At 35.3% G+C, this 21,001-nt stretch overlaps 1 protein-coding gene across 2 annotated transcripts; it reads left to right on the forward strand.

The window, feature by feature from the left end:
* The first annotated feature begins 469 nt into the window (after positions 1-469).
* On the forward strand, positions 470-20,978 carry fhl1b (four and a half LIM domains 1b). Of its 2 annotated transcripts, none has more exon segments than NM_199217.1 (6): positions 470-499; positions 12,010-12,194; positions 14,139-14,313; positions 16,818-16,987; positions 17,415-17,601; positions 20,252-20,973. In NM_199217.1, coding segments are annotated over 5 exon segments (843 nt in total). In that variant the 5' UTR covers positions 470-499; positions 12,010-12,038; the 3' UTR covers positions 20,407-20,973.
* Positions 20,979-21,001: the final 23 nt, after the last annotated feature.

The following is a 21,001-nucleotide window of genomic DNA, read 5'->3' on the forward strand; positions in this document are numbered from 1 at the left end:
GCAACTCTATTTCAAAACCGGTCATTATGGTGGTACTTGGAGAGACATTTTTTTCTGTGGTGGTACTTGGTGAAAAAAGTTTGAGAACCACTGCTCTACATGATGACGCAAAAACTACTTTAAACGCGTAAATAATGTTTTGTGGAAATATTAAAACCTTTGTGACTTACTTTTAAGCCTCCTGTCCCGCATAATTAAGTTAATACAGAAATAAATAAATGATCTTTCATTCCTTCTATCTGCATTCATGAATTTTACTAAGGTAAAGCTTCTTAATATTCATAAGTCAAACTTCTCCATTGGGTAGTAGCTGCTCGACGTCGACGTTTTCTTATTAATATTCAGAAGAAGTCCCGCGCGATTGGACGTAACCGTAGGAAGTTAGCATTGACTAATTCATATTCATGAGCTGCTACTTCTCGGCAACACCAACGCAAAACCGAACCAAGTGCAAAACACTTTGCTGTGGCGCCAGTCGGCTGGACAGACACAAGAGGAGGTAAGTTTAACCTTTTCAGTCTAAGAAAGACAAGTTTGCGAAATTTACGTTCTATTAAATGGTTAAAGTTGACCAAAATCGAGCAACATTCAGAATCACAGGATGTGCTACTCTGGCTGTATGCAAATACATGCAAAGATGTGTTTTAAGACAAACAAAATAACAGACGCGATAAATAAGGGAAAATAATGTTTATTGTTGTTATTTAAGTCAGTGGATAGCCTAAATACATTTAATAAAAGTATTTTATCTGATTTCTAATCAGTTTTCAATGCTATTTGATAAACAGGAATTTCACCTGCCATTTTAAATTAAACATCCTTACTTACAGTTCAAAAACATCATATATTTAGAAATGCTTTAGCTGCTTAGTATTACATCTGGTCAATGCAATCTCTACTTTCTGCATGTAAGCTACTGTTACAATTCACCTCAATGATTCTGTATCGGTGAGTAGTTCTGCATTTGAAATGCCCTAATGTAAGTACAGTAACTTTATAATGGGGCGTTGGCGGCAGGAATTTTTGCATGTTCTTTCAGCCTCTCAAATCTGTTTCTTATTAAAGATTTTCACTCTGAAGATCCAGCCACATGTTTCAGGCTTGGACTGATGGGCTGAAAGACTCTGCTGGACTCTGCTGACTCTGTCTGTGTCTAAATTATGTGCAGAAAGGAATTCATCCCATGAGAGTGATATGAAATATCTGATATCTTTCTTTAATGTCCTTAATGTCCTGTCATTAACTTTTGCACATTCCGGAGTAGTAAAATACACAGGAAGATTATTCGGTTATCAGTATTAATTTAGCCTTATATCAATTTTCCCATTTGGCCTTTTTTATTTTATTTTTCTTTTCTTTCTTTCTTCCTTTTTTTTTTTTTTTTTTTGCTGTCTGATGGTGATTTTTGTATTTACAGACACTATTGAAATAAAAAAATAAAAAAATACACACACACATGAATACAATTTATAGCAATGAGATCAACAATGAAATGATGCATATATACAATATGAAGCAAACTCGCTGTACAAAGACAAGTAAAGAGTAAAGTAAAGAGACAAGTATTGTATTGTATGAGCACATGGACGTCTCATGTGTTTGAGTCACAGCCTCAGGACCGATTATGAATCAAGACTCAGTTACTAAATAACTTCTAAATAAATTCAATAAAACTTAGCAACTGTTATGAACTGTTTTCTTAAAGTGATAGCTCATCCAAAATGTAAAAAAGCTGTTAATCTACTTACTCTAAGGACATCCATGATGTTGATGACATTTTTATTAATTTGATTCAATACTTTTAGCTAAAAAAACATGATTCTTGGTGATTCATAAAATTCAAGTCAAAGCCACTTTAAGTCCCAAAAAACAACACACCACCCATGGCTCATTATGATGCATTGACATCTTTTGAAGCGAAACAACTTTCCATTGCAAGACACTCAACGTTAGTTACTACTTTTTAATGTTTAATCCAAATCCTTAACAGTGTGGAGCACAAGCTGTAGATTAAAGATAGTAATGTCAGATTCTTGGATAGAGCTATCATTTAAGAGCTCCATCAGGAGCCACAAGTAAATCAAGAAATAAATAATCTTGCCTGCATTTTTATTTTATTTTTTGTACTCGTTAAAGGTATAAAGCTATATTTTTAAGGAGTGCAAAATGAAAACAAAATTCACAAATTAACAAATGTTTCTGTTGCTTATGTTTTGCATCCATGTAATGGTTTGTATTCTCCTGGTACCATTAGCACAGTGGGGACCTGTAAAACATTTGCAGTTCCTTAAATGTCAGATGTAGAGTGATTCACTTCCTCCCCATTTTTTCTTTGTTTTTAAACCATATGTTGAAACATTTTGGTTAGATCTCAGGAGGATTTGTTGTTTTTTGGAGGGGGTATTCCACTGCTACAGTATGAGTATTTGATGATACAACACCTGATATGTATCAGTGAGCTATACAATGAGCAGTCAAACTGTTTGCATTGGGTGTAAAGGGTGATTTTTACACCATAGGACATGTTTTAGAGTTGAGAGGAAATAGCTTTTACTCATGTTCCAGAAGTAAAAATTTCATTCATTTTCTCAATACTGAAATACACGAGCATACACCATCTATTAACGACCTTAAATCTGCTTTTAATGGTTTACACGTTGTTGTTAAATATCAGATCAAACATCTAATTGAATGTGATATTTTTTTTTCTTGATTGAATGAAATATTCTGTAAAGCCGTGCAATGAGTAGCCTTGTCAGTGCCATGTCTCTTAAAAAGAAATATAATTATAAATTCTTATGGCTTTGTAAATGCATCAGAGTAATTATATAGTGGTTTAAAAGTGGCCCCAGCTTAACCCCAGTTGCCCAGAGAAGGAACGGTAGTCTTGTTTGAGTTTCCTCTTGGCGAGAGTGTATTTAGTGCAGATGAGTAGGACTAGGGTTATGCCGCTGGCCAGCCGTCTCGCCTGTCCTGCTTACCGCCGATTCGCAGGCTTCCTGTTTCCAAGCTTTCACCACATTCTTCAGCAAGCTGATCTTGCCAACACAACACTCTGCCAAGACCCCCTCACTTCCTCGGCTGGTCTTGTTCCGTTACCATACCCATTTTAGATGACCCACGTTGACTTACCAAGACCATTTGTAATGTCCGACATACACTACTAGTCAAAAGTTTAGCATCAGTATTAGGGCTGGGCGATTAATCAAAAAGTAATCAAAGTCAACATTCAGAACATACTATTCATTCATTTTCTTGTCGGCTTAGTCCCTTTATTAATCTGGGGTCGCCACAGCAGAATGAACCGCCAACTTATCCAGCAAGTTTTTACGCAGCGGATGCCCTTCCAGCCGCAACCCATCTCTGGGAAACATCCACACATACACACACACATTCATACACTACGGACAATTTAGCCTACACAATTCACCTGTACCACATGTCTTTGGACTGTGGGGGAAACCGGAGCCCCGGGAGGAAACCCACGCGAACGCAGGGAGAACATGCAAACTCCATACAGAAACGCCAACTGAGCCGAGGATCGAACCAGCGACCCAGCGACCTTCTTGCTGTGAGGCGAACGTGCTACCCACTGCGCCACTGCGTCGCCCACGTACTGTATAATCAATCGAATTTTTCCTGGTCAGTTTTTCAATTTCTTTCCCTACATTCAATGTGGAGCCACATGACCCCACTCTGTTGAGACTGATTTATACTTCTGCATTGAACGCATGGGTATCGTCAGGTGCAGCCTTTGCAAGCTTGTTTTCGCACACCTCTCAAAAAATGTAACTGCGCGTTCGCACTACATTGACGATGATTGGAAGCTGCGCCAGAAATGCCTTGAGATGGCATATTTTGTATTATGTTGTTAAATCACATATTTTAAAATCAAGTATGCACCCTTCATTCAAAAATCTTTCACTTGTAATATGTGAACATATTTACTGTACAAAACTAGTCAGTGAAGTATGAGGACAAAAAAAATGAAATAAATAAATAAAATAATCGTTCATTAATCATAATCGAGGTAAAATGTTCGATTAAACGAAATTTAAATTTTAGGCCAAATTGCCCAGCCCTAATCTGTATGATTTTTAAAAATGTTTTAAAAAAGAAGCCTACTCTGCTCACCAGGGCTGTGATAAACACAGTAAAAATGATGAAATATTATTACAGTTTAAATGTATTTCCACTTTTAATTTATGTAATTTAAAGCTGAAAATGCTTTTATAATGTAGTTTAAAATGTAAGTGATTCAAAGATATTATATATATATATATATATATATATATATATATATATATATATATATATATATATATATATATATATATATAATTTTTTGATGAAAAGGAACAGAATAACAGCATATATTGTGAATTAAATCAAATTAGAACTGTCTTGACATTTACTCTTGAATAATTTAATGTGTCCTTGATTGCTTAAATTCAATTATTAATTGTAAGTTTGAATGGTACACACTGTAAAAAGCCACTAGTTACTTTATTTAAAAAAGTAATGTCTTGTGAGCTCTAACTTGAAACTGTTAAGTTCATCATAGTTCATTTACTTAATGGGTTTACTCATTCTTTAAAGTCACTAATCGATTTAAAATGACAGGTTTACTCACTTTATTAAGTAAATTCAACTAATCAGTCTAAAAGAAACAGGTTTAAATAGTTTTTTAAGTTAAGTCAACTATTTTTTTAAAGCAACAGGTTTGCTCACTTTATTAAGTGGTCATTTAATCGCTTTAAAAGTTAAAAGGCTTTCTCACTTTTTAAGTCAAGTTAACTAATCCCTTTAAAAGTAACACACTGTAAAAATGCAGGGTTCCACACAATTCGACACACGACACACAATTTAACCTATTTATGTGGATTAAACATAAACAAATTAAGTTGTCTTAATAAAATCTCAAGAATTGTGCTGTTTCGGCTAATTTTAAATAAGTAGTTTGAACAAGCAGCAAAAAAATATTTTTTGAGGGCAGGTTTACTCACTTTTTAAAGTAAAGTCAACTAATCACTTTAAAAGTAACAGATTTACTCGCTTTTTTAAGTTAAGTCAACTATCGATTTAAAAGCTGTTTACTCACTTTTAAGTAAAGTCAGCTAATCACTTGTATTAGTTTCCACAAAAATATTTAGCTGTTATACTGGTAGTGTATGAAGTATTTGCGTTCAACCATATGCAAAAATGCACTCATGCATGTGGTTTTTGAGTAAAAGCGATGTTTTGAGCTAACCAGCATGTGATGTCATCGCCCAAACTCTAATTTGGTCGCCTTCATCATCTCCACCGCACCACTTTATGAGCCTGCAAAGAAAAATAACTTGTTAAATGCATGCAAAAATGGGGAAAAAAACATGTTCAGTATCAGCATATTACTTTTCCCTTCTGCTGAAGTCTCGCAGGCTCGCAAGTTCCCTCATAGCCAATGGTTCGCGAGCAGCATGACTGTTTCTGTTCTTCCTCTGGTTTGCTTTGGCCCGACTGTGTTCCAGATGCTGGTGCATGAGGTCATCCCGAAACCAGATTCCAGTCTCAACAGTCTGCCATCTCCCTGGAGAGCACATTAAATATTTGACTAGAACAGGGGTCTGTCAGTTCGCCATTACATCAGCGTCTGTAAAAGTGCCCCCTTTTAGGCTTATCTGCGACCCGTTTAGTGGGTTCACTTATTTGCCCTTTATTTGGTTTAAATGAGCGGTTTGCTGCTAATTACAACCCAATGAATGGACGTGTGGTGTAGCTGTTACCATGTGTGCTGTGATGTGACATTGGTTTGAATCTAGGGTGGGGTTTGTGAAAGTATTTCTAAGAAAAAAATATGGAAATTATTGGCATAATGGATATGTTTGTTTAAAAAATTCAGGGTAATACTTTATAATTAATTCAATTCAATTCAATTCAGCTTTATTTGTATAGCGCTTTTACAATGTAGATTGTGTCAAAGCAGCTTCACATAAATGGTCATAGTAACTGGAACAGTGTAGTTCCAGTATATTACACAATATAAATCATTTATTAAGCATTAGCAAATAGTCAAATTCGTATCTGTTAAGTATTAACTCTACATTAATAGACATTAGTTAGTTAGCAGTTTATAGCTACAGCTACAAATGCTCTAGTCTTAATATTGCAAAGATTTATTGTTCATTTGATACTGAGTCTTTAATTGTCATTTATAAGAGATTTTACAAAGCATAAACAGTGCTCTCTTTCGGTCACAAAACTGCATAAAGTTGAGTTAATAAAGCATTTGTTAACATACATAATAACTATCTGAACAATAAGATATATAAATGTTGATTTCAATAGTTTATTAATCGTTTACTAACTCATTCTGAATTATTCTAAAAGCCACCAACTACTTTTAAATACAAATGGTTTGCAAATAAGGCAATACTGACCTTAGTAATGAACAATTAATAAGTAATAAAGTATAAAAACACAACCAGCACATTAAATGTGCTTATAAGTCAAGAATACAGCATGTGTAGCTGTATTTATAAACTGCTAACTAACGTCTATTAATGTAGAGTTAATCCTTAACAAATAATGAATTAACATTATTTCCTAATGCTTAATAGATGATTCATAGTATGTAGTTATAAAGTGTTACAGAATTTGGATTTAAATAATAATTAAGAACATTATTTTATTGTGATGAATTAATTTTTAATGCTAAGTTTCACCTTTTTCTTAAATGTCTTAGATTTTCTTGTTTTAAGAAAGTAAAGATCAAGAATGAGTTGTTGATTGACGCTCTGGCGCAGTAGGTAGTGTTGTCGCCTCACAGCAAGAAGGTCGCTGGGTCAGTTGGCGTTTCTGTGTGGAGTTTGCATGTTCTCCCTGCGTTCGCGTGGGTTTGCTCCGGGTGCTCCGGTTTCCCCCACAGTCCAAAGGCATGCGCTACAGGTGAATTGAGTAGGCTAAATTGTCCGTAGTGTATGAGTGTGTGTGTGAATGAGTTAAGTTGGCGGTTCATTCCGCTGTGGTGACCCCGGATTAATAAAGGGATTAAGCCGTCAAGAAAATGAATGAATGAAGAATGAGTTAAATAAAATAAAAATAAAAAACACCAGGAATTATAAAATAACATTTAAAAAAAAAAAAGAAACGATTAAAAAACAAAATCCCAACTATAAGATAAAAAATTTTTGATTAATGTTGATAATCTCCCTTAAAACAAAACTTTTAGGCAAAAAAAAAAAAATCCAAAATGAGATAATGAAACATTCATGATTAACAATACTGATAAAGTCTCACTTGTATTCCTTTTTTAGAAAAAATAAAAGCATTCTTATTTTTATAATTAATTATTATAAGTAATATCTCAGTTTAAGACATCTTATTAAATTAATTGCAAATAAAATAATTCAAAAATCTTAATAACAGATTAATGAAAATATGCATAAAATAACGCCTCCCTTAATATCCAAAAAAACAAATTAAGGGAAAGATTATTCTTAATCATTAATCTTTTCAGAAAAGCAGATTGTTCCTCTTTAAACGTTTTGTGTATCCAGCACAGGATACAATTTCTTTTTTCCTCAGAAATTCCTGCCCTAACTTGACTATCCCATAAAATAAATCCAACGCAAAAAGTATGAGCTGGTGATTTTTGAGCTTTAGCATTGAAACTGAGCTAAAAATGTGATCCATGAATGTCTATCTGGTCTGTCATTAAAGTTAACCGACTAGGAAACACACAACTGAAAAAAAAGCATCATGAACAGCACATTGAAGAAGCCTTCTGGAAAAACAAGATCACTTTTGCCAAGTCCTGCAACAGTATCCAGCATATTTAAACCTCATTACTGTTCACATTCTTCTCTTGTGTCCATTAAAACAATAAAAAAAACAATACTTCTGCTTGTCTAAAACAGACTGGTGGTTTGGTTTTAGATTTGTCCAGTGGGTCAGTAACAAACCATTTACTAGAAAAATAGGGCTGTAGAAACAAAATGGAGGTGGAGTTTATTTTTTGTTTTGGCAATGTTGTCTTAAAACTTGTGGAGAACTTATTTATGGACTGCACAGGCCAACATTTCATTTAAAACGTTGGGATCTACCAGTTTTCTTCCCATAAACGATATTAGCTAAGAGTTCACATTTGCAAAAGAGATATGAAAATAAACGTATTATATTCATCCTCAGCCTTTGGGACTTTATGTAAATCAGTCAAATATGTCATACCGAAGCCTTTATTTAGTTGACAGAAAAGGCACCTGGAAGCTGTTTGAATCTATTGCTTGCTAAATAATTAACCAGACATGTAGGAAAGACTCAATGCAAAGTGTTTCAAGAAGCTTCCCTCTTTAAACATGGTCAAAGAACTGTTAACATTCCTCATCTTGCCACATGCATACCAGACATACTTCTGCACGCATATAGAAAAGAAAAACAACACGATCAAATGTGTGCCCACATGCTAGTAAACATGCGCATATTTGCTTAAAGCATTTGCACAACATTTTATAGAAGGTTTGGTTAATTTACTCTCAAGCAATTCAAGATGTATGGGATTTTTTTTCTCTTCAGAACACTGTAGACATCAAATTTTACAACGTTCATTTTGCTAGTGCATAGTGCTTTTCTTTAGGTGAACAATAAATCCAACATAGGCTCATTGTGAAAATGTAGTTCTATATACGTTTCTGGAGACCGCAAATTATCAAGCCAGAGGTTTGTATTGCTCCATTTCATTTTTTAAATAAACTCTATGGGGCAGTATTACGCCATCCTTTTCACGCTTACCAGCTGACCACTTACCTCCATATGGATGGCTTTTCCTCTTTAACCAGTTTGTCCCGTTGGCTCGCCATGTATGTCAGCGAATTTGAGACGCAGAGAGGAGATGACCACAACGACAGGGTTCAAGTCTGGTGAAGAACAGTTCCCGAACGCGGGTAAGACAAAAACAGAACGCAAAAAAACGACATAAACATGTAAATAACAGGGTCAGAATTTGGTAAAATGGTAAAATCTGGAATTGTGGTAAAAATCAGATGGGGGCTTTTCTTTTTTTGGATTGCTTTTGAAAATTGTTTGTTGGGTTTAGGTAAGCTGGTGGGTGGGTCAATCGATAAAATTGTTTGGGTTTAGGGAAGGAGGAGGGTGGGTCAGTCGATTGGTGGGTCACTAAGTCAGTTAAACAGTCATATTTTACCACATTTTACTCTGTTATATACTTGTTCATTTTATTTTTTGGATTCAGTTTTTGTCTTATCTGCTTTCTGGAACCGTTCTTCACGATGCTGTGGTTGACTCCTCTTTACGTCTCAAGTCCGCAGACTGGACAAACTGGTTACAATGGAAAAGCTGTTCATACGGAGGTAATCGGTTAGCTGGTAGATGCTAAAGGTGCAGTGTCATACCGCCCATATCGTTCATTTAAAAAATGCAGCCATACGTACCTCTGGCTACATAATTAGTGGTCTGCAGAAACGTATATAGGACTACATTTTCAGAATGAACCTATGTTGTATGGTTGTATATATGATATAATAAATCAGTAGAGATCAATGGGAATCAGGCTTTTTTTGTCTTAAATACCCAGAATGCATGGGTGCATCCATGGAATGCATCCATGTCAAAACACATTGCTGTTCTCTATTGACAGAAAAGTGACTAAAAGGAAAGGGTTCATACAAAATCGTGTGATTTTATTCATATGAAAACATACCATTTTTAAAAGAAGGCATACCTCCAAACTCCACCTCGTCTCTAAACCCAATCATTGGTGAAGAGCAACTCATACTAACCCAATGTCTCTTTAAGGCAAGTCATTTCACTCAGCTGCCATATTTAAAACGCCTCTCTGGCACTTTTCTCAGGCATACTGTCTGAATGAGGAAACATCAAATTCTCCAAAACTGTTAGCCAAGCTTACGATTACATTACATGTTTGTAATCACCATTAAAGTTAAATAACACCTTTATCGTAAGTTTCATTTCTAAACGTTTAAATCAAACAAAATTGACATTTTTTCAGGCTGCCCGAGCCAATGTGTATATGCACTCGAAAGGAACGAGATCACGAAACCAACCTCTTTTATGGTTGTTCTACACATTATCACAATACACATTATCCTCTGAATAATGCTTCGTCAGATCACGCTGATCTTCTGAAGCAATCCATAACTTGGTCTCGATGGTGAATCTCCTGCAGAAATGACAGTGACTCTTTGTTTACAAGTTTGTGGGCGTTTAAGTAGTTGCTGTCATGTGATGTGCGTACGGACTGTACCTTGCGTTTGTTTAATACAGATTACAAAACCAAAATAAGTTTGTTGCTCAAGTGTAGTTGGTTAATTTAAAAGTACAGATTTCAAGCTTTATGTGGATATATTTCTTATGTCTGTGATGCAAGTATTTGCTGAGATTCCAGTGTGTTTGTTGACCACAAAAAAGTAACACACGTCTGGTCCGAGCTTTCCCTCTGGAAAAAACGTTAGTCATTAGCTATCGATGATTGGCTCCTGTACTAGTAGGCGGGGCTTCATTCACCATATTGATCATTACACTTTTTCCCATTCAAAACTATAAGCTTCGTCCCAAACCGCATACTTATGCACTGTTTTACGCCATTTTGTAGTATAAATAGTGCAAGTAGTGTGTTCACACTGAAAACTCTAAAAATAATAAGTGCACTTTAATTACCCAGATGATGCACACATTCAGCCGCTAAAATGAAGTGTGTAATGATGGACCCTTCACGCACTCAACCAACGCAAGTTTGCTCACGTAGCAGAAGGGGCGGAGCTATCGGGCGCACATGTTGGATAACTTTATTTATTTTGGATGGTGAAAGCAAAATTCTCCTATGAGAGTGATTATAGTACCTCCTGATGGTGAATGTGGTTATACTCACGGCAGGTATTATTTGATAATTTGGTCATTTATTTCACTGATTTGGCAACCGTCATACGTCATCAGGGAAACGGTTTAAATTTCCGCTTAGTAAAAAAGCATTAGTGCTCCGTTTGGGACGACACTACATACATATACTATCCTGTTGAGTGTGTAAGTGCATAAGTACATAGTGCATGAGTACATAGTGTTTAGTGTGCCATTTGGGACGCAGCTTATATGAATGTCACGTGTTAGTCTTTGACTAAGCTGTAAATTAAATGTAGCCTACAAATTCATGAATTAGCCACTAAATAAAAAAGTAATGAATTTAATTGACAGTTTCACCTAAAAAAAAAAAACAGCTTTCTTTTATGTTCTGCTGGACAAAAAAGTAGGCTAATCTTGAATATCCTCTGAGGGGGAGCTAATTAAAAAGCAAGTTTTGATCATGGGGTGAACTTTAGCAATGTCTTTACCATTTCGTTCCCAGGAAATGTTTGTTAACACGTCCACATTGTTAAGGCCTACATGGGAAAGCTCCCAATGAGGGTTTATTTTGGCGAGTAAAACAGTATTCAACTCAGGCACTTTAGCAATTTGATCCGGTATGTTTATAATCCAATATATCTCGAAACAAATTCAATTTTTATTGTATTTCCTGTACTGGTGCAAGACATAATTTGATTTCAAGCATGAATGCATGCGGCGAATGTGCTGTTTAATTATTACCGAAAAGATTTATCCTCTTGTTGAAGAAAGGATCTGTCTTGCTTTCATCTCGTCTGTCTGCCAGTCTGCTTTACAGCTGAACTGAACGCGTTATCAGATCAAGATAAGACCGAAGCACAATAAAAAACATGTGCTGTGTGCTGTTGCCTATGGTTACATAACAACTTAAAGTAATTTAGCTCCTCCGCCTAAGGGAAAACGGAACAAACACTCTCTTATCAATAAATTAGCTCACACAGTTTCCTGAGGAAACTCTGAGTGCTGCTGTGAACTTACACATGAGGGGCTGTGAGACAAACACTCTTTTTTTGCAGTTAAGATCTGTTTCTCTTTCTACATTCATACGTCATGGTGTGTTTTTATGACCCAGTTTTATGGGCGAGATGAGGTAATCGCTGTTATTATTTCTCACAGCTTTTCGCGGGTTTATTGGGTGACTGACTATGGCAAGCCGGTCCAACTGTTTTTACTGTCGTGAGGACCTCAGTGGAAAGAAGTTCGTGAGGAAAGACGAGAAACAAGTCTGTGTGCGATGCTTCGACAAGTTCTGCGCAAACACCTGCACAGAGTGTCGACGCACGATCAGCACGGACTCCAAGGTTTTTTTTATGCCTTTGACATTAAACTGTTTAAAAAACACATATTAATATCTACTTTAATGATACCATACTTATCGTTTAGATATTCAGCATGTTTTCCATTAAGGACTATTAATTTGCTTAGTGCTTATTATTTGCACATTAGTAGGCCTACTTGTTAAACACTAGTACTCTATTACAACCTACTTATTTTGGTGGCTTGAGAAAGCTAACATACTGTTATATTACACAAACTGCTTCCTTCTTCTTCTTCTTCTTCTTCTTCTTCTTCTTCTTCTTCTTCTTCTTCTTCTCATGATATTTGAGGAATGCATCTCCTCATAAACCATTCATACTTCAAACACCAAACTAACTCCAAACCGCCAAACTATACTGAATTAAGTTGCTATATCTTTTCCAACTAATCCGACTTACAGTTTTCCCAAAACTGTCCCGGAAAATTTGGAAAAGTCCCATCGACTTAACATTGGACCCACCTTTATAACCTCAAAACTGTCTACCAGACTGTCATATAGACTTAAAGTTGAGCTTATTTAACTCAGACTACCATCTGCCAAACCCTGATGAACTTTCAATTTACTATTCACACCCTAGCAACCACTTACGGCACCTTAGCAACTGTCCCATAGACTTCCATTGTAAAAAAACTACCATTGACTTTACATTGGACATACTTACGACATACCAATTCATACTAGCAAACATGCTTGCAACATGCTAATTCATGCTAAAATGATGCTTAGAATATGCTAGTTCAAACAAAAATTTGACCCTATATAACCCTAACCCACTGAGAACACCATAGCAACTGCCTAGCAACACCTTGGCAACCACATAGAACACTCTAAAAACCATTCAGAACACCCTAGCATGAAGCATGCCAATCCATACCAGAAACATGCTAACAAATATGTACTTTTTTTTATCTATGCCGACTGTTTTAAACTTTTTAAACTACTTCAATTATTTAAACTTTAAAACTACTTCAAGACTTTCTCAAGCCACCATAAAGTTTGCCTACGAACTTTACTTTTCTAGTTCTTCTTATTACCTCTTTATTAATTACTTTTACACTTAAATAAATCAAATTAATTAGATACTTCTTTTTTACAGTCTTAAATTACTATTTTGTTTTTTTACTGGTAAAAAAAAAATCTACTTTTGGAGGGATCTGTCACTCTGATAGGCTTACCTTTTTTTTTTTGTTCTAGTAGGCTAAATACATTATCCACAAGTTTAGTTTAAGTAATAATTTAGTTATTTAAGCTCCAAAAATATGGATAAAACCAACTGCTGGTGTAAAAAAATTAAGTGAATTAATAAATCATCAAATCGTTTTGTCCGTATTTTACCAAGGTTGCGTTGAATTTGTTTTATTTTACCAGTACTTCATCATCAGATGCCTGTTCAAAAAAAAAAAAAGTAGTTAAAGAATAGCCTGTAGTATTTTAAAAAAAACAGAACCTATAGCCAATGATCAAGTGCTAGAAATTTATTAGAATATCTCAATAATAATAAAAAATCACCAGTAACAAAAGTACTGTATTGTTTATAGATCAAATGTTAAAACAGCTTGCCATCATTGCCATTAGTCTGCTTTTGGTAATAGCATAATGACATTTATAAGCTACTAGTGTGAAAGTTTTTGAGTTTTTAAAGTCAAAATAACAGTAAAAATATGCACAAATGTATTGTGTTTTCCATTTTTATATAATATAAACGGACTGAACTAAAATAAATATATTAACTACCTTTCAGCAGCATCACATTGTTCAGATGATTTAACATTTTGGCTGCGTTTATAGAAGTAAAGCTAATGTAATTTATTCTTGTGATGGCATTACTACAGTCTTTAGTGACATTCTGCTGCTCAATAACAGTTTATTATCATTATTATAATATATGCACAAATATATACATTTCTCTTGCTTCTTACCTGTCTAGGAGCTTCACCATAAGGGGAAATACTGGCACTCTGATTGTTTCCGATGTGCCAAGTGCTATAAGAATCTGGCCAAGGAGTCTTTCACCTCCAAAGATGACAGGATCCTGTGTGGGACGTGTAGCTCACGTGAGGACGCTCCTCGCTGCCATGGCTGCTACAAGCCCATACTGCCAGGTGAGGGGACAGATATTTATAGTTTTTGAAATACTGTATCGTAATTATTGTAAATATGATCATTTTTAATTATATAACGTAAGTGAGATTCCAACAATCTTAACAATGAGGACATTTTAAAAGTGTAATTTTTAGGCTTATTCTAGAATTGTTATCTAGAAATAATGCCAGGTAGAAATTATTTATTCTGAGTCAAGGAATATTTATTTAAGCAGTTAGTTTACTCAGCCTCAGGCCATTATAAAGATGTAAGCTAAGACTAGGCCCACACGGAATCTGCGCACGCAGAATTCCGCAGATTTTCCGCAGATTTTATACAGAATTCCGCAGATTTCTAGCCCATCATTAATTCTGTTTATTTACTTGAGTAAATGTGTAAATCTGAATTTATTAAGTTTTTATTCAGTACTTTATTACTTTTTATTTCATATATTAAGGTTTTAGTTATGATACTGCGCTGGATACTCTCAAAATAATTCCGCAGAAATCCGGAGATTTTTACCAAAATTCCCCGCAGAAATATCAAAAAATGTCTGCAGATTCCGTCTGGCCCTGGCTAAGACTCTTTAAGACCTTCAGCTGAAACTGTCGTTCTTGGTGATTCATAAAGTTATGTGCTATAAAGTCCACATGAACCGGGAGCAACAACTGTTTGTTTCTTTTCGTATTGTAATGCAGTTCCTATAGAAACAGAATATTAAATAGGAAAACAGTGGGTGTGGCTTGTTTTTTTTCTGCTGCAAGCTGATTGGCTGTAGTAAAGTGGGCATTTCATTCAGAGAGATCCGGAAATGGGAAGTGCGTTTTCAGATTTTAATTTTAGATTAGGGCAAACTTATTTTGTCTTAATGACATACACAGATTTGTTCACCACAAAACTGGCAATCTGAGCTAACAAAGTAACATGGTTAGTTTTAATTTCATTTGTACTTTAAAAGACCAAATAAGTATGTACTGTATTGTATAGGTAACAAAAACAATTAATACCCATGGCTGAGGTCCGTGTGCTGAGGCTGTGGATTAAGGTTAATCAGTGAGGTGTGGAAAGAGTACTAAAAAATCATACTTAAGTAAAAGTACCATTACTTGCTTTAAAATGTAGTTCAAGTAGAGTAAAAGTATCTGTTGTAAATATTATTCAAAGTTTGAGTAAAAAGAAGACCTTTCAAAAGCAATCAAGAGTTCTGAGTAGTGAGTATTGTGCTGTAAAAAGCTGATGCATTTACATATAATTGGTGGATGCGTGTAAATGTAACATTCATTTAGTTATTGCCCAGCAGGCATACAATGTCATAAGACGTTAATATTAGGTTAGATTTAGGTTGTGATGTCAGGTGACCAAAATTCAATGTCTAGACAGCGTCAAAAGACAAGGTTATTTTGATGCTCAATAATGACGTCAAATGACTTTGATATTTGGTTGATTTAAGGTTGTGTTGGATAATTGAGCCAACATCTTAAACTAACATCATATTGACTACAAATGCTGATATTCGTCAGGCATGGCAACTGAAATCCAATGTCTGTTAGACGTCATAGTGGTAACATCCACACAAAGTCAAGCTATTGGCAATAACTAAATGCGCAACATCATTAGATGTTGATATTTCGTTGATTTTAGGTTGGACGTTGGACATTGACGTCGGCCTGGTGTTGAGTTCTGACGCAAACTCGATTTTCATTTTTAAACAATATGCTATGTCCCCATGACGTTGAGGTACAACGTCAATCTCACATCATGTTGATCTTGTGCCTGCTGAGTGTTTAAGGCCATTTCGGTCATCACACAGTAAATATTTGTCATCTTATTATCAGTGACATGACATCAGTCTCTGGGTCAATGCGTGTAAAGACTTTGGACATCTTCTTGGACCCTATTAATGCTTCCAAACAGTTTGCTGCAATTATAAAGCGCCAATGTTTTGAGGTAGTTCAGTATGATGCGATTTACCTTCTACTGTTTGTGCGATTTGATTGGACAAGAATCACAGGACGGATTTTTCTAATCCCCATAGACAGGAAAAACTAAAGCCGTGACTGCATGTTGAAGGAGAGTAGTGTAGTAAAAGTACTGACACTGCACTAAAAATGCACTCAAGGGAAAGTAAAAATAGACATTTTTAAAACTACTTAATTACAATCTCTGAGAAAAACTACTCAATTACAGTAATTTGAGTATTTGTAGTTTGTTACTTTACACGGATGAGGTTAGTTATGTAAATAACGTTCAATTTCTTGCCCAGACTTATTATTTCATGTAATAGGACCTGACTGTATCATAAAAAATCACAGATTCTAAGTTTGCTTTGCTTGTTGATGTTTTTGACTCTCAAAGTTGCATTGGCTTTCTTTTTATGAATCACCAAAGAACACAGATTCAGCTAAAAATCCCATGTTCTCCTGAGATGAAAAACACTTTGTATGGCCTGAGTGAATTAACAGCAAGTGTTCATGCTGTGTGTATTTTTACCGTCTTCTCTTTTACTTTCTCATGTGTTTAATAGGCACTGAGAATGTGGAATACAAAGGCAACTCATGGCACGATGAGTGTTTCAAATGCTATCAGTGTCAAAAGCCAATCGGCAACAAGAGTTTCATAACAAAGAACAACAATGTCTACTGCAGCCCTTGCCATGAGAAGAAATTTGCCAAACAGTGTGCTTGCTGTAAGAAGGTAAATAAAAATTCGGTAACACTTTAGCTTAGGTCACGAATCACAGTATTAACAAACCATTAACTAACACTACTAGCTTAATCAACTACTAATTAGCTGTTTATTCATAGTTAGTCAGGTAGAGGTTGAGTTTAGGTTTTGGGTAGGATTATGGATGCTGAGTAAGATCATACTTTATAAGCATTAATGAACAGTTAATATCTTAATAATAGACAGGTAATAAGCCAGTAGTTAATAGCATAAATTGTGACCAAAACTAAAGTGTTACCAAATGCTGTTAATCTAATTAATATGTTTTTATTATTTTAATTTATAATTGCTTTTACTGTTCCAGTTTTTTTATATGAAATAAAGATTTATAAGATTAATGACTTTCACAAGTTGTCCCAGCCTATTGTTTCCACATGTTTTGTCCTTGTTCCTCCAGCCCATTACCACAGGAGGTGTGAATTACCAGGACCAGCCGTGGCATTCAGAGTGCTTTGTGTGCTCCTCCTGCCGAAAGCCTCTGGCGGGCACCCGCTTTACCTCCCACGAGGAGAAAGTCTACTGTGTGGACTGCTATAAAAGCACTGTGGCCAAAAAATGCAGCGGTTGCCAGAACCCCATTACAGGTTTGAATGCACATATATTTTAGAAGTGATTGTGCTTGTTGACACACCGACATGGTCAAACTGTGCTTAAAATAATTAGATCTTAAGACATTTGGGTCTGATGCTCATACATAGGGTAAGTGTCGTGCAAATTTTGTCATCAGTACCCTACAGATTTTTCAGACTGCATATGATGTACAAGCAGCTTGCATATGTGCATTGAATTGTTTTCACCAACCAAGGCACATTCTGATTACGTACCTCTATATACATTTCTGGAGAGAGCAAAATATGTCCCAGGAGCTACGTTTTTTTTTTTTGTTTGTTTGTTTGTTTGTTTTTGTTTGTTTTTGTTTTTTGATAATTCACCAGAGGCTGCAGAACCCAACCGCAGTGTTTTAAAAAACAATCCAGAAAAAGAAATGGTCCTGGTTTTTACCACGTTTTCAGATTTTACCTTATTCTCACCCCATTATTTATTGTTTATTTTATATTTTAGCTTTAGTTTTTGTCTCACCTGCTTTCTGAAACCGTTCTTCATGGACTCGAACCATGTTGTCACAGTCAACTCCGCTCTGTGTCTCAAGTCCACCAACGTACATGACGAGCTAACTAGACAAACTGGTAACAATGTGAAAGCCATCCTTACAGAGGTAAGCGGTCAGCTGGTAAGTGAGAAAAGGAACGGCGTCATTCCCCCCATATCATTTGTTTTAAAGATGAAAGAAGAATTATGGCCACATAATTTGCGATCTACAGAAATGTATTTGGGCTACGTTTTCAGAATGAGCCTCTCCTAGTTTTTGCACTATATAGTTTGCCCACAAGGTGGCAACACTGAAGCAGGCATTTGTTTCACAATTTGAAAAAAAATTAGATGACAGTAATTCAATGAGAGCCAGCGACAAGCTCCAACAAAATTGGTGTAGCATGTCTTTGACAATGTGGGCATCGAGGAGAGTTGAAGTTAGTCAATATGCTATGACATGGATTGGCAGCAACCAATCGGAATGTATTAATCCAGTGTTTCTGGAGATCTACCTTCCTGCAAAGTTCAGCTCCAATCCTGATCAAACAAACCTGAACCAATTAAATAGTTCCTGAACAGCACTTGATAATTACAGGCAGGTGTATTTGATATGGGTTGCAACTGAAATCTGCAGGAAGGTAAATCTCCAGGAGTTGAACACCCCTTTATTAGTCCATCAACTGAGAAGGTTCCGGAGAACACAGTCCGATAAACTTAAGTTCTAAGAAAGACGAAGCAGGCGTTGATTATTGCTGTGGTGAATTTCTCAATTTGTAATGTAGACTTCTCTGAAATTAACGTTAATATTAAGACCAAGACTAGTAAACTGCATGTTGACTTTAGACTAGCACATAAAACATGAGCACAAAAGACTAACTCCACAAATCCCTTTTATTGATTTATTCTTAATGAAAAACATGTAAAATATTTTGATCATTAGACTGCCAATGGCTGGGCATCAAGATTGAATTTAGAAGCTCTCACCGGCGGTTGCGTAGAGGCATCGTAAACTGTTGAAGAAGGAACAAATTCTTGTGTTGATGAGTGCTTGTGTGAGAAAAAAGGGGAATTCATTTTTTTTTTCTGCCATTTTTTGTACTTTCTGCAAATGTAAATCGATAAAGACAGACAGAAGAACAGACAGACAGAATTTGTAGAGAAGACAAATTTGCAAACAACTACCCTCTTACTTGAAATGTCTAAACTTGATTATTTTAAATTATTTCCACAATTAAAAGTAGCGAAGCAAGCTTAACTAGAGCTCTAGTCTAGACAGCGGCCCTCATGATGGTGATAGCAGACGTAACTTTAAAGTTGACGTAAAGTTGTTTTTTTTATTTCAAGAAACTGTATAATACAACTTAGAATACAGTAAAAGAGAACAGTTCTTTTATACAATATTCACAATAGATACAGAAGATTAAGAGCAAAACGAACAAAAAGTGAAGAGCAGGGGGTGGGTGTAAATACAATGCAAAAAAGATAGTAATAAATGCTATTTTGATAAATGGAACAACATGCCTCACATAAAAGTTTGTCAAATTAGGTATTTATTTCTATAAAGCTTTATGTACAATACAGGTTTTATCAAAGCAGCCTCACAGTGGTTCTAAATCATAGAATTAATTCTAAGTTCAATAAGCAGTTCTACAAACGACAGCAATGTCATTTTTCAGATTCAAAAACGAATGGTTTTGGTTAATGTTTTCTTGATATTATTTCACCTTAAAGGGGCATTTCATATATAACAGAAATACGGTCATGATTTACTCACCCTGCGCTTGTCCCCACCCTATTTGTGTTTATGTATAACACAAAAGAACATATTTTGAGTAATTTTGAAAACCAGTAATTATAGTATTTTTTTCTAAGGATTTCAGTATCCAACATTCTTCAAAATATCTTCTTTTGTGTTCAAAATATCTTTTTTTTATTTTAGGTGACCTATATATCTTTAAAAGATGTCAACTAAGTTTAATTTAAACATGCAGTTACATACTAAAAAAACATTCCTCGTCCAAAAAACACTCCACTGCACACCACTGACCGACACACTTGCACTGACGTGTGTTATTTTCATTGAATGTTATATATTTGACTTGAACTGAAGTTACAATTAAATCTCTTTTTGTCATCCCACAGGATTTGGCAAGGCTACGAATGTAGTGAACTACGAGGGTGGCTCTTGGCATGATTACTGCTTCAACTGTAAGAAATGCTCCCTCAACCTGGCCGACAAGCGCTTTGTTGCTCACAGCGGACACATTTACTGCTCCGACTGCTCCAAGAAACTGTAAACACTCAGAAGAGGGAGATTACTTTAGAAAAATATCAGCCTTCTTTTGAATTTATACAAAAATCCCACATAAAAATGTTGAAGTATTGACAAAGGCTTCTGTTGTGTTGATTCTGGCAGCTTTTTGAGGGGAGTTTGATGTTTCCTGTGAGGAATGTTTCGTTTACCTTGAGGCTTTGATAGGAAAACTTATCCTCTCTTTTTCCAATGACCCATTTGTCTCAGGAAAGATAGTAAGGCAGGAGGAAAGACAGATAGTAAAATAAGTGTTTTTGAGAATGTGAAGCCTGTTTTTGAGATGTATTGATCTTTCATTTCACATTTACTGATGCCAAATAAAGCTTTGGGTTGGTAACTTTTAGCCTATAATCATGACCAATGAATATTTCAGTGATTCAGCAGATTCCTTTCAAGATACTTTCATATAAAATACCATACTGGAAAATTAAAATGTGTAGGTTTTGTCTTTCTCCTTACTTATACGTTATCGTTAATGCAATTAACATGAATAATCCATTTTCATTTCTTTGTATAAACTGAAAAATAAAGTTAAGTATCTGAGAAATCTAATAAGGTTGTTTGTATTTGTCTTTTTT

This window comes from Danio rerio, chromosome 10 (assembly GCF_052040795.2).
Source record: "Danio rerio strain M-AB ecotype USA chromosome 10, GRCz13ab, whole genome shotgun sequence".
Lineage (NCBI taxonomy): Eukaryota > Metazoa > Chordata > Actinopteri > Cypriniformes > Danionidae > Danio > Danio rerio.

Bases quoted from the DNA above. Each gene is read 5' to 3' on its own strand.
- fhl1b (XM_087268999.1), top strand. From the start codon at position 12,039: ATGGCAAGCCGGTCCAACTGTTTTTACTGTCGTGAGGACCTCAGTGGA. The intron at 14,314-16,817 runs GTGAGGGGACAG...TGTGTTTAATAG, and splicing joins CTACAAGCCCATACTGCCAG to GCACTGAGAATGTGGAATAC. The intron at 16,988-17,414 runs GTAAATAAAAAT...TTGTTCCTCCAG, and splicing joins AGTGTGCTTGCTGTAAGAAG to CCCATTACCACAGGAGGTGT.